This window comes from Diabrotica virgifera, chromosome 8 (genome assembly GCF_917563875.1).
Source record: "Diabrotica virgifera virgifera chromosome 8, PGI_DIABVI_V3a".
NCBI classification, from domain to species: Eukaryota; Metazoa; Arthropoda; class Insecta; order Coleoptera; family Chrysomelidae; genus Diabrotica; species Diabrotica virgifera.
Genome location: NC_065450.1, coordinates 218,117,089 through 218,134,258, shown reverse-complemented (window position 1 = coordinate 218,134,258; position 17,170 = coordinate 218,117,089). Strand labels below are relative to the sequence as shown.

The window sequence follows — 17,170 nt, the reverse complement described above, 5'->3', positions numbered from 1 at the left end:
TTACACTTAAAAGTGAACTTTTCTCTTTGAAATAATTTATGTGTAGTGTAGATTTAGAGCCGGTTGTTCGAACGCTAATCAACAATTATCATTATCAAATATTTAATTACTGTCACCAAACTGTCAATGTCAACTTTGTTTGCGTTGCTGAAAACATAATTAATTAAAATTATGAGATTTATTATCAATTATGTTAATAATTATTGTTATATTAATTGATTATAGTCTCAGAATTGTAATCAATTATGTTTTTAGCAACCCAACCAAAGTTGACATTGACAGTTTTGACAGTAATTAAATATTTGATAGTGATCATTGTTGATTAGCGTTCGAACAACCGGCCCTTAATGTTTACTTCAAATTGATTATAAAATCGGGCACAAGATTACATAATTAAAGTTTTGTTACTTACTTCTGCTTTGTTGTGATGGAAATCCACTTTTCTCTTTGTATTAATTTATGCTTAGAAGTTGAAAACGAATAGAACTTAAATTGACAATTATTTTTTGTTGTATTTTTACAATTTATAACACAGCATTTGCGAAATTCCATTTTCTTCAATGACAGCAGATATGAAATATGGCAATATGACAATTTCAATTGACAACGTGAATTATTTATGAAATGTAAGAATGTTGCAAGATTTCTCCGCTATTCGCGCACGATCGTTTCTCGTATCCCCTCCAAGTACTTGCACACAGCGAATACGAAATTCGCCGCTACCATGAAATGACCATCATTAAATACTATTATGACTATAGCCTGGATTATGTGCACTAAAATATTGTTAAAATATTCATGCAACATGCACTTAAAAAGTAGCCAAATATGCCTTTATTTATACAATATGCATTTATATATGAATATACTTTAGAAAAAATATTTTGCAATTTTCAAGGCTTGAAAGTTGGTGAAAAATTAAATTATAGAATTATATAAATTTAGAGAGTATTTATTTATTACTGCATTTAATAATAAAATATTTGAAAATTCACAAAAAAATGTCCTCGTTCTTGCTGTCAAAGCTTCCATTGAATATGTTATTTATTGATCGCAATAAACAAAAGGCCCCAAAACCATAACACTTCACTAAATTTATCTTTAATTTTTTTTTTCATTTGTCCCTAAAAGTTTTATTATTCTTTCTTTGACAGAATCAACAATGCAAATGCTATACAAACAAACTGAAAAGTCGTAAAGTCGAAAAAAAAACTGTAGCAAATGCTATAATTTAAAGATAATTTTTGACTCTCTTGTTTTGTAATAGAGTTTACAATTATGTCAAAATTTGATTTTATATAGTACAATTCATTCTGAACAGAATTCTTACTAAATATTTTTTTTACATTTCTGAACAGCAATACAACAAGAAGGATCAACATTTGATATAACATTTATGATATACCCTATTCCACGAATATACCTACCTACGACTGTTTTGGATTATCTCGACAACGAATATTTTACTGTGCAAAATATGAAGAACGAAGTAAATTGCAAATTATATTGTGGCTTATTGGAATGATTATTAGAGCCATTTACTTTCGTACTTCTAATGTTGCACACTAAAATATTCGTTGTCACGATAATCCAAAACAGTCGTATATTCGAGGAATGGCCTATACTCAGCGATACTCAACCTTTTTCTTTCCTGGGCCACATAGTAGCTATTGCCACAGCTTGCGGGCCGCAATCAAGATGAAGTAGTATACAGGGTGTTTCATTGGGAAACTGAAACACTTGAATGGTGAATAGAGGTAAATGTTGCGGTTCTAGACATACTAAATTTATTGCTCCACCGACTTTATAACCTAGTTACAGATTGTTTTATCGATTTTGTCCATTTCTTTCAGGACCCATAACTTTAGAACCACCTTGTATATTTTTTTGATATTTGGTACACATATGTCACATTTAGAACCCAAACCACCCAATTACTAATCACAAGCAAAATCCAGATCCGGATTAAACAAAATTATAAATCCATTGTGACCTTGAAACAACATCCTGCATATATTGAAATTTTCAAAACCCGTTTGCACATTTGAAAAGAGCTTTAGTGGAGCTTCCATTTTTTGAACAGACAATTCAATGACTGTAATTTTGAAATTATGTCGAAATTGTTAGGAACTCGAACTTTCAAAACAAAAATTTTGATATAATTTCAAAATTAATGTCATTAAATTCTCTGCGCAAAAAATTCAAGCGAGCAATTAAACTTAGTTTTTGTGCTCTTTTCAAATGTGCAGACGAATTTTGAAAATTTTAATATACAGGGTATTGTTTCAAGGTTACAATTATTTTAAATTTTTTTTGTTAATCCGGACGTGAATTTTACTTGTGATTACTAAATGGGTCATTAGGGCCGTAGTAAATAAGTATTGATTATTTTTAAAATGAGTATTTGTTCATTAACTTTAATAATTTATTATTAAAAGTTACTAATACCTTACTTTTTAATCAGAGTTCTTAAAAATTTCATATAATTTAAAATTAAAGTCATTAAATTGTCTGCCTCACGCCCAAACACGCCTCAAACACATCGGCACACTATCAAATAATTTGAAAAACACGTGAAATTTGACAAATAATTTGATCACACAGTTAGCCTTCGGGCCGTATAAAAAATGCTAGGGGCCGCAGGTTGAGTATCACTGGCCTATACCAATAACTGCAAGAAATATTGCACTTATAGTCATCGGCTGAACAGTTTAAAACTCCAATAATTAAATTCGCTATTTGCCGACCTTTCATTTTTCATAACGTCTTTGTAACATATGTTAACATATTTCTTGCGAAGAAAGAAATACGTGAATTACGGAAAGCACTTTCATTGTCGATAATCTTCATTCCACTGTTATCACCAATCCAGCTCGGTAAAAGACTTAATTTTTGTTTCGCTACTTTCGGCATATTTAAAAAAATGTTTTTATTTTACAAGCACAATATTCACAATCACAAGTTGCTTTGCTAACCTGTTGGCTCTATTCTTGTGACAAATAATTCCAAGATGGGTTTTCCCAAACAGTAAAACTTGTAATAAAGCCATTTAGTAGATACTTGGAATAAAGTAATAAGGTTACTTAGTAGTTTACCTAGTACCTGATATGAATGATTCCAAGAACCTATTATCTAAATATGTATAGAAAACTATTTTATTTGTGTGATATTTTCAAATATGTAGGTAAATCAAAATATGCCGCAATATGCTCTGAATCAAGTAAATATGAATAGCATATGCATTTATAAATAAACCCTCAAATATGCTGCATGTAATATGCACATGCATTTTGCATATAATCCAGACTCGTGATAAGCACGCTAATAGCCGGCAAAATAGCGCAAAAGATGGAAAACATAATACATTGTGTAACAAAAAGAGATGAAACCTGTGGAGTTGTGGAGGTAGAAATGATCGTAATAAACGTATATATTAACATTACAATACATAGTTTCCCACCTTTAGACGTCAGTGACAGGAGTATTTTATAGAATTCTACTGTCACAGTGACAGTTGTCATACTCTTCTGATACGTCTAAAGGTGGGAAACTATGTAATGTAATATTTCCATCTCCACTAGTTTCATCTCTTTTTGTTTTCAACAGAGACATGTTAACAATATACCAAGCTAGTTATACGCCACTAAATAAAATGCATCGGGGTGTACCTAACGCCAATATCAAGTAAGGTGGTCTAGCTATCTTTATCTGTCATGCGAGTGTGAGCGTATCTACCAAGAGGTGGGAGTAATGGAACGACACAAACAAACACAGAGGCGGCGGCCATCATACGGTCTTTTCAACACTTCAAAGTAAACAAATATTCGCCGTTTGAATATTTTTATTGTCATCCACATATTCTTGCAAGCACAAGCAAGTTTTTAGGTTAGGTTAAAGTTTATAACGTTTATTAAAGTAGTTATTATTGTCACAGAGTGTAGAAAATATTGAAAATAGTAAATATGGAGTGGACTAATGAAAGCATTTTACAATTTTGGGATATATAATATGAAAATGAACCCATAATATGGAATGCAAATTGCTTTTTTTTTCTGCTATTTAATAATAAACTTCCACCAGACATAATGACAAAAGCAGCTGAATTTATAAGAAGCTGTATCACTATCCATTCTGTACCTTTTTTTGTTCGTTTAGAATATATTTGTTGTTCCCACGGTGGCTCGATAGGGGAATGGGGGGCATGACGGGGTCTCGAGGTAAGACGGGGTACCGCACACAAACAAGAAACTACACGTTGGTGAATAGCATGCAGTAACTCAATAGGAAGAGTCATTCGACTAACGGTCCCTGCAAGAGAAACCGTGAATGAGAGTGCACGCGTTTTTTGTTTACAAACGGAAAACTGTTTTAGCGATCCGTTGATCTAATTTTGTGCAAGGACAACCATCGTTATTTTAAGGTAATTATGATCACCTCATTAATGTCTTTTTTATCGTTGTTTACTAGTATTCTTATTTTGATAATGGCATATTGTTTGTGTGAATACGTTAAACATTTAATTAGTGAATTTTTTTTTGTTCAAAGTTACCTTTTGAGGCAAGATGGGGTATTGGGTGCGGGGTATGATGGGACATTGGTGGCAAGTCTGGGTTAATTTAAATTTCTTAATAAATAACATTAGATTATTATTTTAGATAATACCATGGTACGTACTTAAAAGAAAAAAACAAAAAGAGGAGAGTGGTCGAGAGATGCTATGAAAACAGCCATAGATAAAGTGACATCGTCAGAACCCTGGGTAGGCTGCCAGATCTGTGGATGTTGAGCTCACAATGCTTGTGCTAGGGTGGACAATGAAGATCTGGAGCAAATACACATTTTTGTTTGTTTTGTGAGAATTTATTAGCATCACCATCATGCCCCAATTACATTACCCCATCATACCCCATAGTATGGGGCAAGATGGTTTTTCATAATATTCTTATTAATGGCTAATTGTTGAAAAATGTGATAGGTTGATTTTACAAAGATTGTATCAAATCATAGTTAGATTAATGACGTAACGTGTCATCAATTAGTAATAGTAATAAACGTAGTAATTATGTTGTATTTTTGTTATTTTCCTTAGCTACCCCATCATACCCCCCCTTCCCCTACACGAAAAATCTCGAATATGTGGTGCAAGATGCTTGCCGTTTAACGAACACTTTCATGAGCACTCAAATATTTGATATTTAGCAAGCACTTGTTCAGTATTTGCCAACTACCGCATATCTGGCGCCGCCTTTACGCTATTTTTCGGAACTGGCCTAATCTACTTGTTATTATATCTATAGTCCTTCCGCTATAACTTTCCCATGCGGTACGATTCATTTTCAATCAAATTAAGTCAAAACATAAATTGAAACGAACGTCGATGTATATATACATTTTGTATACTGTATACTATATACTACACATATCGGCGTACGTTTCACTTTCTGTTTTGACTTAGGTAATTTGATTGAAAATGAATCGTACCGCATCGGAAAAGTTATAGCGGACGGACTATATGTTATTAGCACTCTCATCACTGTATAATTATGACATTTATTCTGATTTTAATTAATCAAGATATTTTCTTTAGGAGTCGGGCATGGAGTAGACATGCCGTATTTGTGGGGTGGAGATTCTCGTGGGCAATTAATTAATGAAGATCTTCGAAAACCTATATTAAAGTGGTGGACTAATTTTATTAAATACCAGTAAGTATCATTGTACAAAGCAGCATGCCATAGTAAGGGATGTAGCGTTAAACTAAACAGACAATTTCCAATATCTTGAATGTAATTTATGCAAGACCGAACAGTTGTTTTGATGGTATGGTGCTTCTTAGAGGCGTTTTTCAATGCTTCACAGTTTTTCAATTTCTTTCTAACGCAGTAATGATTTATACTCATTTATAATATTTATTCTAGTTGCTGATAGATGGTGCTATAATAAAACAATGATTTACGTATTATAATACATAGCGATCGATAATATAGTTTCGATCGCCAGGTAAAATAAATACATTATTTTAAATGCGAGAATTCACGAATATGAAGAGTACGAAACCATGCTCTAGGCTAGGATACCAACTTTTTCGTCTCCGTAGTGAACGCACCCTAATGGTGTGTGGTTAATGATCAATAACTTGGAAGCTTGTACGGCGTTATTTCGAACAGGCAGAGGGTGGCAACACTTTGGATACCGATGTAGATCAACAAAACTGTGTTAAATAGAGCAAATAAGGAGGTGTCAATAAAAATCAATCATGTCCATAAAAATCAAAAATGAGTTAACAGCTGTTTCATAATAAAAATGGTGGATCCTATTCTGTGATGTTTTCGGTTTCGCTTAAAAAAATATGTCCTGTTTAAAATGAATACACAATATTAGGGTCCCAAATCAAACGAGATCATGTCCACAGCTAGTTTCAATCATAAAACCACATGTCTATTCAGCTGGACCGGGCATTGCCCGGATTTGGTCACGTGGTTTGGTCACGTGATCAAAATATTAATAAAAATGATATTCTATTCCATCTTACTGGAGAGCAATCAAAATCAAACATGTCCCATAAGACTTCAAACAAAAAAGATCATGTCCACGAAATACGAAATCCAATCAAATAAGAACATGTCCTTTTTTTAAAACGTATTTACAGGTTTATTTATACCTTCAGATATATGCTAATTTTACCGATTTTCAGTGTAATGTTATTTACTAAAACGTTTTTTGCGATTTCCCTAAAACTTCTTAAGGTGGACAAGATTGGTTTTGATTGACACCTCCTCAAATATCGTTCGTGAGCTAAACAAACTATTAAAATTAGAAAAAAATTCATACCTAGGACATGTTCTTAGAGGAGACCGGTACAGAATCCTTTAGCTTATCATGAAAGGTAAAGTAAAGAGCCGCAGAGGAATTGGAAGTAAGCAGATGGCTCAAAAACATTAGCGATTGTAGGTACAGGAATACTCAATTCCGAATAACTATTCCGATTGGCTGAAGACCGTCAACAACTCGACATTATAAATGCCACCGTTAGGTGGCCTAATATGGCACCTAAAGAAGAAAAAGATTACCATTGTTTAAATAGATAAATAAGTAAGAAGAAATACTTAAAATAAAAGTAATAAACAGGGTTTTGTACTTTCAGCTTTGATCGTTACTTTTACATTGTCAAATTTTTGAATCAGATATCAGGCTATTATTATACTTTCCATTAACCACGTAAAAGTTTAAACAAAATAATAGTTACTATTGTTTTATTACACTTTTTTATATGTATAATAATTAATCATTGATATGCTCTTCTACATTTTAGAAACCCCACTCCTGAAAAGGATGAAGATCTTCAAAACGTCATTTGGTCAGAAGTAAAACCTGACGCTCTAAAGTATTTAGAAATAGATTCGCAGTTCACAGTGAAGGAAAATCCCAAAAATTATAACAGTATTAAGGATCTGTTGGATCTTTACATACGTCCACCCTACATAACTTATTAAAAGCCAAAGAATAAAACAGAATATTATAAATATGGAATTATATTAATATGTATTCAATGATGTTTTTATTTATTTCGTATAAAAACTGTAAATATGTACAGTAAAACCTCGATATACCAGACCTCTATTTAACGTGCTTCGGATATAACGGACAAAAAATCTGGTCAAATGTAAAAAAAAATAAAAGGTCCTTACTAACGAGTTCCCGTGGACCCCACACTCTGTATTTTACAAATAATTTGGAAGAATCGAATTCTGGAAGAAAAATCAGCAAGAACAGGATCTCGACACTGCTTTGTGTTAACGCCGATGGATCGCATCTTAGAGGATGGAAAATTTTACCCCACCCAAATATTTAAAAATTTTTAGTGGGGTAAGTAAAATTTTCCATCCTCTAAGGATCGCATAGATCAGTCATGTCAAAGATACGGCCCGCGGGCCGCATCCGGCCCCCGGGCCATACCAATACGGCCCGCGATCGCAATGTGTCACAGAAAGAAGAATCATGTTTTTTAGAGCTTTTAGACTTCACTCGATTGCTTGAATAAAATAAATTTTTTTTTAATGTATTTTTATTATCCTTAGAAACTACCAAGATTAAAAATTTTAACATAATTTGGCAAAATCCGATCATTTTAGCAGTGGCTTAATATAATTTCATATATAGTGACATCGGCAACACTGCGAACTTAACTTAACGAACACATCACAGTCATCACAACACCACTGATATGTACTACGCTTAAAATGGCGACTCTGTACTTTTCAACTTCAAAGGCGGCATCAGGGAGTGTCCTTGCTGTTCGTTTATTATGCTGTGGTCTAGACTAGAACCTTTCTTATCGATATAAAAGAAGTGCGTCGACGTGTCACGTGAGTCAGTTGCGAAGTAGTGGTTGAGAAGGTATTGTACATTTGTTTGTTTCGTGCGTGTGCGATATCCATAATTGTGTCGAGTTCCATATTTGTTACGATTTCGGCATAATGTCACAAAAACGTAAAGTTGATAGTGAACGTAGAATTTTTCAGTCTAAATGGGAAAATGCATATTTTTTCATAGAATGGAAAGGTAAACCACTGTGTTTGATTTGCAATCAAACAGTTGCTGTTTGTAAGGAGTTTAACTTGAAGAGACACTATGATACGAATCATAAATCAAAATTCGATTGTTACACTGAAAAAATAAGAATGGACAGATTGTCATCTTTAAAATCTAAACTTCAAGGTCAACAATCGATGTTTACTAAAGCTAATACTGAGAGCGAAGATGCCCTGAAATCAAGTTTTATTATTGCATTAGAAATCGCGAAGAGATCAAAACCTTTCACTGATGGTGATTTTATTAAAGACTGTATGTTGAAAGTTGCCGATGTTTCATTTCCATTTCAAAAGTCAATAATTCAAAATATTTCGCTGTCAAGAAACACTGTTGCTTCAAGAATAAATGATTTATCTCAAAATTTGGTTCTTCAACTGAAGGAGAAAATTAAGGAATTTACAAACTTTTCACTGGCTGTTGATGAGAGCACTGATACTGTTGATACAACTCAACTTGCTGTTTTTATACGAGGTATTAACAGTAACTTTGAAATAACTGAAGAACTATTAAAGTGCGTTCCATTGACAGGTACTACAACAGCAAATGATATTTATTCTGCATTGGAGCATTTGATGGCAGAATATGGACTCGATTGGAATATACTTAGCAGCACAACTACGGATGGCGCTCCTGCCATGGTTGGCCAACATTCGGGCGTTGTAACTAAATTAAAACAGAAAACATCAGGAAATTTTGTGGGATTTCACTGTATAATTCACCAGGAATCATTGGCATCCAAACATTTAAAAATGGACCATGTCATGCAACCTATAATTAAAATAGTAAATTTTATAAGGAGCAGAGGACTAAATCACCGACAGTTCAGGCAGTTTTTACAAGATTTGGACGAAAAGTTTTCTGATGTCCCTTATTTCACCGAAGTTCGTTGGCTCAGTCGAGGAGTAGTTTTAGAAAGATTTTTTGCATTACGTGACCCTATTCAAGCTTTCATGTTAGAAAAAGGCAACCCAATTGATTATGACAATGACTGGTGGGTTGATTGTGCCTTTTTGGTAGATATGAATAAACACTTGACTGATCTGAATGTAAAGTTACAGGGTAAAAATCTGATTGTCACTCAAATGTACTCATGTATTCAAGCCTTTGAAACAAAGTTGAGGCTGTGGGAAAATCAGGTAAAAAATCAAACTTTGGATCATTTCCCTCATTTAAAATCATTTGGCACAGTGGATCAAAAAAAATTGGATCAATATTCTCAACTTCTGCAAAATCTTATCACGGAATTCAACAATCGTTTTGAAGACTTCCACAAAATGAATGAAATGGAATTCCCAATTTTCAACAATCCATTCAATTTTGAAGCTTCACAGGCACCAGTTCATTTGCAAATGGAGTTGATAGATCTTCAATCGGACAGTATTTTGAAAGAAAAATTTAAAGAGGTTAACGCACTTACATTTTATACACAATATTTCAAGAGTTTGGATAACTACCCGGAATTAAAAAAGCATGCAGCACGCATTCTGTGCATGTTTGGTAGCACCTATTTATGTGAGCAGATGTTTTCCGTCATGAAAATAAATAAGAACAAACATCGCACAAGACTTACAAATGAACATCTCCAATCAATTCTTAAAATAAATACAACGAATATGATACCTGACATCAATGAGCTTGTCAAAAACAAGAGAAGTCAGGTATCTGGATCCTCGAGCTCAAAATAATTACCCTCTTTTATAACTTTGATATGATTTTTAACAACCGTATATTATAAGTATACTATTAAATAAAATGTTATAATAATTCAGTACATTTTTTTTTATTTGAATCTGGCCCGCCGACACATTCTGAATTTAATATATGGCCCTCTGCAAAATTGAGTTTGACACCCCTGGCATAGATTGACTCCTGTAATCGTTGGCAAATCTCGTAAACCTAGAGTTTTAATAGTAGTGCGGCAGATTCGTGCAAATATTATAAGAATTGTGCATTTAATGTTAGAAGCATATAATTTAGACCACATATACTACACATATAAAGGTTTAAAATTAGATAGGAGGCCATCTCAGATTTTGCCTTTTACAAAAATGGCGGGGATTCAAAATGGCGACTATACATATGTGACTAATAGCACGATAACTTTTGAACGAGACTTCAGATTTCAACCAAATTTGGTATATAGGTTCTTTTTTTGATGAGTAATATCTAGGTCTTGAACCGGAAGAATCGGTTTACCAGAAGTTGTGTTTTCCTGGTTTTTATGTAAAAATATGCTGTTTTTTTAAATTCTTTCACCCTGTATGTATTAATTTTTCAAAAAGTTAATACCACCATTAAAAAGAGCGTAAAAATATTTTTTATGAAATATTTTTAACTTTTTAGTTGTATTAATTACGATTTAATAAATGCAAAACGTATCTTCACATGTACCTATATGCGGCAGATTCGTGCAAATATTATAAGAATTATTGTGCATTTAATGGTAGAAGCATATAATTTGGACCACATATACAACACATATAGAGGTTTAAATTTGGATACGAGGCCATCTCAGTTTTTGTTCCTTTAACAAAAATGGCGGGCATTCAAAATGGCGACTATACATATGTGACTAATAGCACGATAACTTTTGAACGAGATGTCAGATTTCAACCAAATTTAGTATATAGGTTCTTTTTTTTGATAAATAATATCGAGGTCTTGAACCGGAAGAATCGGTTTACCAGAATTTGTGTTTTTACTGTTTTATTTATGTAAAAATATGTTGTTTCTTTTTCAATTCTTTCACCCTGTATATATTAATTTTTCAAAAAGGTGATACCGGCGTTGAAAAGAGCATAAAAATATTTTTTAAGAAATATTTTGAACGCTTTAGTTATATTAATTACCATTTAATACATGCATAACGTATCTTCACATGTAGATACCTACGTGCGGCAGATTCGTGCAAATAATATGTAATATAAGAATTATTGTGCATTTAATGGTATGTGCATATAATTTGGACCACACATACTACACATACACAGATTCAAATTTAGATATGAGGCCATCTCAGATTTAGTCTTTTACAAAAATGGCGGGCATTCAAAATAAATCTGCTGCCCATAGGTACATGTGAACATACGTTATGCATTTATTAAATGGTAATTAAAACAACTGAAAAGTTCAAAATATTTCCTAAAAAATTTATTTATACTATTTTCAATGGCGTTATTACCTTTTTAAAAAATTTATATATACAGGGTGAAAGAATTGAAAAAGAAACAACATATTGTTACATAAAAAAACAGTAAAAACACAAATTCTGTTAAACCGATTCTTTCGGTTCAAGACCTCGATATGATTCATCAAAAAAAGAACCTATATACCAAATTTGGTTGAAATCTGACGTTTCGTTCAAAAGTTATCGTGCTATTAGTCACATATGTATAGTAGCCATTTTGAATGCCCGCCATTTTTGTAAAAGGAACAAAAACTGAGGTGGCCTTGTATCTAAATTTAAACCTTTATACGTGTAGTATATGTGGTCCAAATTATATGCTTCTACCATTAAATGCACAATAATTCTTATAATATTTGCACGAATCTCCCGCATATAGGTACATGTGAAGATACGTTTTACATTTATTAAATGGTAATTAGCATAACTAAAAAGTTAAAAATATTTCCTAAAAAATATTTTTACGCTCATTTCAATGGTGGTATTAACTTTTTGAAAAATTAATACATACAGGGTGAAAGAATTGAAAAAAAAACAGCATATTTTTACATAAAAACCAGGAAAACACAACTTCTGGTAAACCGATTCTTCCGGTTCAAGACCTCGATATTACTCATGAAAAAAAAACGTATATACCAAATTTGGTTGAAATCTGAAGTCTCGTTCAAAAGTTATCGTGCTATTAGTCACAATGTATAGTCGCCATTTTGAATGCCCGCCATTTTTGTAAAAGGCAAAATCTGAGATGGCCTCATATCTAAATTTGAACCTTTGTATGTGTAGTATATGTGGTCCAAATTATATACTTCTATCATTAAATGCACAATTGTTTCTCATATCGGCTGCACTATAGCTATAATGCTCTAATCTGCCCGTTTCATATTTCAGCTCTAATAAAGCATAGTTCGCTTCAGATATTTTCAAAAATTGGTTTTTTAAATAATTTGTACCTACATTGAGATAAGTTCAAGGGAAGAAACTGGTAATATCGCTGGAAGAGGTTAAACGTCTATCGATTTTGTCCTGTTCATCCCTCTGAAAATATTTTACGTTCAGAAGATGGCAACTTTATATAGTTGTATGTTTTTGCTAAAAATACATTGCTTATTCAACCCATGCGTCAGGAAATAATTTTGGCAACAAACGAATCGCAGAAAGTTTTTAGATGAAGTAATGGTTGTATTGCATGATAAAAATAATGCAAAAGATACAAGAGGGTAAAAAAAATAAAATTAAAAAATAGCTTACAAAACTTACAGTGTGAAAATGTAAGATCAACGATTTTTAATTTTACTGCGGCGTGAAAAGAGGTGAAAGAGCAAACATTAAAAAATGGTTTGATAGCCATGATGCAGTCCTAGATTTAGCAGGGTTGGAAGTTCCTGATTTCTGTAGGATAACGCATAATAATGCCGGAGAAGAAGTAGCTGAGGAAGATGTTTTACAATGGCTAGAAGTAGATGAAGGTGACTCTGGGTGTCACGTCATGACTGAATGTGAAATAGCAGATGAAGTTATGAACCTAAAAAATAAGGATAAAAATGAAGATAGCGAACAAGACAAAACAACACTGCCAAAATTGAAATTATCAGAGGTAAGAGCGCAATTTCGAGGATCTAATAACATTTACTGATTATTTGTCAGATACCAAAGGTCAACTGCACTACTTATATTATAAGCATTTTCGTAATTTTAGAAATTGTATTATTTAGAAATTGTAAGAAATAGAAATTATTTAGAAATTGTAAAAAACAGTAATCTTCAAGTGCAAACAAAACTTGGTTGATTTTTTGTATGTTTTTACGTACATGTAAATACAGTGTACCTAGTTACATATTTTTAAAAAACTGTTTTTTTTTTTATTTATTTTAAACCTATTTTTATATAACGGACTTTCGGCTTTAACGGACACGCCGTTCCCACAATTAGTTCGTTATATCGAGGTTTTTTTTTTTTTTTTTTTATTAACAAAAATCGCATCAGCCAAATTGGCTATTAGCGAAACAATAGTGGTGAACAATAATTTTTATTACATTTGTGTTTTTATATATTGTATAAAATGTTAATTGCACTTAGGAACCTCTTTAAATTTGACATATTGCACTGTAGGCCTAAAATGTCACTCAGTTTGTTTGGTATATTGTACAATATGCGCTTTGGCATTAATGCTGCGCAATTCTCCAATAAATGTTTGATTGTTAACTTTTCTTCACAGTTGTCACATCTTGGTTCTTGTTTGTAGGAAAACACATGACTATTAGTTAATCGCGTATGACCCAATCGGAGTCGCGTTAATATTACCTGGTCTCTCCGACTTGTTGGTAATGATGGCCAGGGTTTTATCGATTTTTTAATTTCGCGCAGCTTGGCCGATGACACTTTCCACTTTTCTTCCCACATATACCGCACTTTACGTTTGACCGCCGCTTTCACATCCGCACTCGTAAATGTTTCAGTACACTCCGCACTATCACTAGTTGCAGCTTCTTTTGCAGCGTTGTCTGCCTCTTCATTTCCTTGAATTCCAATATGGGATGGTATCCAGAGGAATATGATAATTTTTCCATTCAGTTGAGCGGTATGAACTACTTGTTTTATTTTGATGACCAAAGGATTAGATGGGTAGACATATTGGATTGACTGTACCGAACTTAGAGAGTCTGTGAGTATGATATATTTGGTATTACTGGACGCATTGACAGCAAGGGTGGCCTGGTATAGAGCGTATAATTCAGCAGAGTAAATAGAGTACTCTGAAGGGAGTTTGTATTTATTTGTTGATGTTGGGGTTATGACTGCAGCACCAGTGCCTTCATTTGATTTAGATGCATCGGTGTATATTTGTGTATACTCCTTGTAATTGCGGAGTATATCATTGAAGGCGGATTTGATTAACTGTGGGTTTGTTGAATGTTTATCGAAAGAAATGAGGTGTGTTAGGCACTGAGGGTTCTTTATTTGCCACGGAGGAATTGAGGACAGTTTGGAAGGAAAGCATTCTGGGAACGCATAGTTTATTTGATTTAAGTAGCTTCTTATTCTTGCGTAGAAGGGTTTGGCCGTTCTTGGTTTATTTATGAAGAGATTTGGGAACTTTTCTGTAAAACAATTTTGTATAGTAGGGTTTTTTGAGTTACACCTGATTTTCGCGGCGTATGCTACACTTAAATAAACTCTTCTGTCTTCTAAGGAGGGTTCTCCAACTTCACAATACAGACTTTCGATTGGTGTTGTGCGAAAAGCTCCAGATATTATACGTAAAGCGAGATTGTGAAGACTGTCAAGTTTTTTCAGCAGCGTCTTAGCCGCTGTAGAATACACAGTAGACCCATAATCTAATTTTGATCTGATTAATGTTCTGTATAACATTAAAAGTGTTTGGCGATCCGCACCCCATTCTTTATTGGCCAGAGTTTTTAGAAGATTTAGTCGCTTGTGACAAGATAACATCAGATTTGTTATATGAAGTTTCCAGCTTAGGGTTTCTTCGAATGTCATGCCCAAGAACTTAATTGACGTTGCACGCTTTAGGTTTTCATCACATAGTCTTAGGTTGGGGATATTTGTGACGTTTCTCTTTGAAAACAGGATGAAGCGAGTTTTTTCAGCGGAAAAACAGAAACCTGTTTTTTGTGACCAGATTTCTAAGTCTTGTATAAAGTTCTGTGTATGACGAAATATATTTTGTATATTTTTACCTTTGCAGAAAACTACAAGATCATCTGCGTAGACTCGTGCCTTTACAGGCGATTTTAGGTTTTTGAGGATATCATTGATTGCCACTATGAAGAGAGTAGGACTTATAACCGAGCCTTGAGGGATACCATTTTCTGGATACATTATATCTGATGTTATGTTATTTGTCCTAACTCTGAAAGTTCTATTTTGAAGGAAATTTTTAATAAAGAATAGGCTGTGACCTTGAATGTTCCAACTATGTAATTTTTTTATTATATAGTCGTGCCAGGCTGTATCGAAAGCTCTTGATATGTCAAAGAAAACCGCTAGACATTTACCCCCTAGTGCGAATGCTTCAGAAATGTCACTCTCCAAATCTATGATATTATCTATAGTTGACCTTTGGTCTCTAAAACCACTTTGTTCTGGAATAATCAAATCTTGTCTCTCCAAGTGCCATCTTAGTCTATTGTTAATAATCTTTTCTAGTAACTTACACATGGCGCATGTTAAAGATATCGGTCTGTATGACTCGGGACTTGTCTTAATACTATTAGGTTTTTGTATAGGTATTACTATGGATTCATGCCATTTTTCAGGAAATTTGTGTTGAAGCCAAATAATGTTAAACAGATCTAGAAGTTGTTTGTGAGCGCTCGCTGGAAGGTGTTTAATAAAAATACTAGGAATATCGTCCGGGCCAGCGCTAGTTTCTTTAATATTTGATAATGCTTCCGTATACTCTAATTGAGAAATGGGTAAATTTAACGGTTCATCTGTGTTAGGAGTAATGCTAATTTTCTTATTTTTTTCATGTTGTTTGTAATTAATGAAAGATTTTTTATAATTAATATTACTGGATCGGTTTTTGTATGTGTTAGCAAGGATTTTAGCAATCTCAGTATTACTAGTAACTGCCTTTCCATTTCTCTCGAGGCTTTTGATATTCTGATTGCTGTTTAATCCAGATATTCTTCTGACTTTGTTCCATACTTCAGTCATGGGAGTGTTTGCATTTAACGTTGATACATATTGAGTCCATGACTGGCGTTTGGCATTTCTAGTTGTCTTCTTGGCTATTGCACGTTGTTTTGTATATTCAATTTTATTCTCGAGAGTCTTGTAGCGCTTGTATTTGTTAAAAGCTCTTTTGCTAGATTCGACTGCTGTTTTGCATTCATGGTTCCACCATGGGACGGGGTTGCGTTGTTTTATGTATGAAGTTTTTCCTATTGCTCTTTCTGCTGCTTCTGTGATAATGGTAACAATGTTCTTAAGGGTCTCGTCTATATTTGAGGTGCTTTTAAATGTGGTCATACTGCTTTCGACTAAATTTGAAAAAAGATTCCAGTTAGGTTTTTTTAAATTCCATTTTGGGGTAAATGTCCGTCCACGTTGGTTTTTGTTGTTATGAATAAAAATTGGGTAGTGATCACTGTTATACAAGAAATCCAGCCTATCCCAGGTGAGCTGTGGGGTCAGACCTGGTTCGCATATCGTAAGGTCTATACATGAAGATTCACCGTTCTGTATATTAAATCTAGTGGGTCTGCCGTCGTTTAAGACTGAAAGGTTGGACTGTTCAAATATCTCTTCCAGCAATCTTCCTCTGGTATTTATAGTAGAAGAGCCCCATGAAAAGTTGTGAGCATTAAAATCGCCCAAAATAAGCCTGGGTTGGGGAATTTGTTGTAAGAGTTCAGTTAATGCTTCTGA

General features: G+C 33.4%; 1 protein-coding gene across 2 annotated transcripts in view; it reads left to right on the top strand.

Annotated features, from left to right (window-relative positions):
- LOC114336492 (juvenile hormone esterase-like) overlaps nucleotides 1-7,550 on the top strand; it is a 60,444-nt gene extending 52,894 nt beyond the window's left edge. For both annotated transcript variants that reach the window (XM_028286876.2, XM_028286870.2), the window contains exons 10-11: nucleotides 5,588-5,705; nucleotides 7,313-7,550. In XM_028286876.2, the coding sequence (XP_028142677.2) occupies nucleotides 5,588-5,705; nucleotides 7,313-7,493 (299 nt within the window). In that variant the 3' untranslated portion in view covers nucleotides 7,494-7,550. The remainder of the gene's footprint in view (nucleotides 1-5,587; nucleotides 5,706-7,312) is intronic.
- The last annotated feature ends 9,620 nt before the right edge of the window (nucleotides 7,551-17,170 follow it).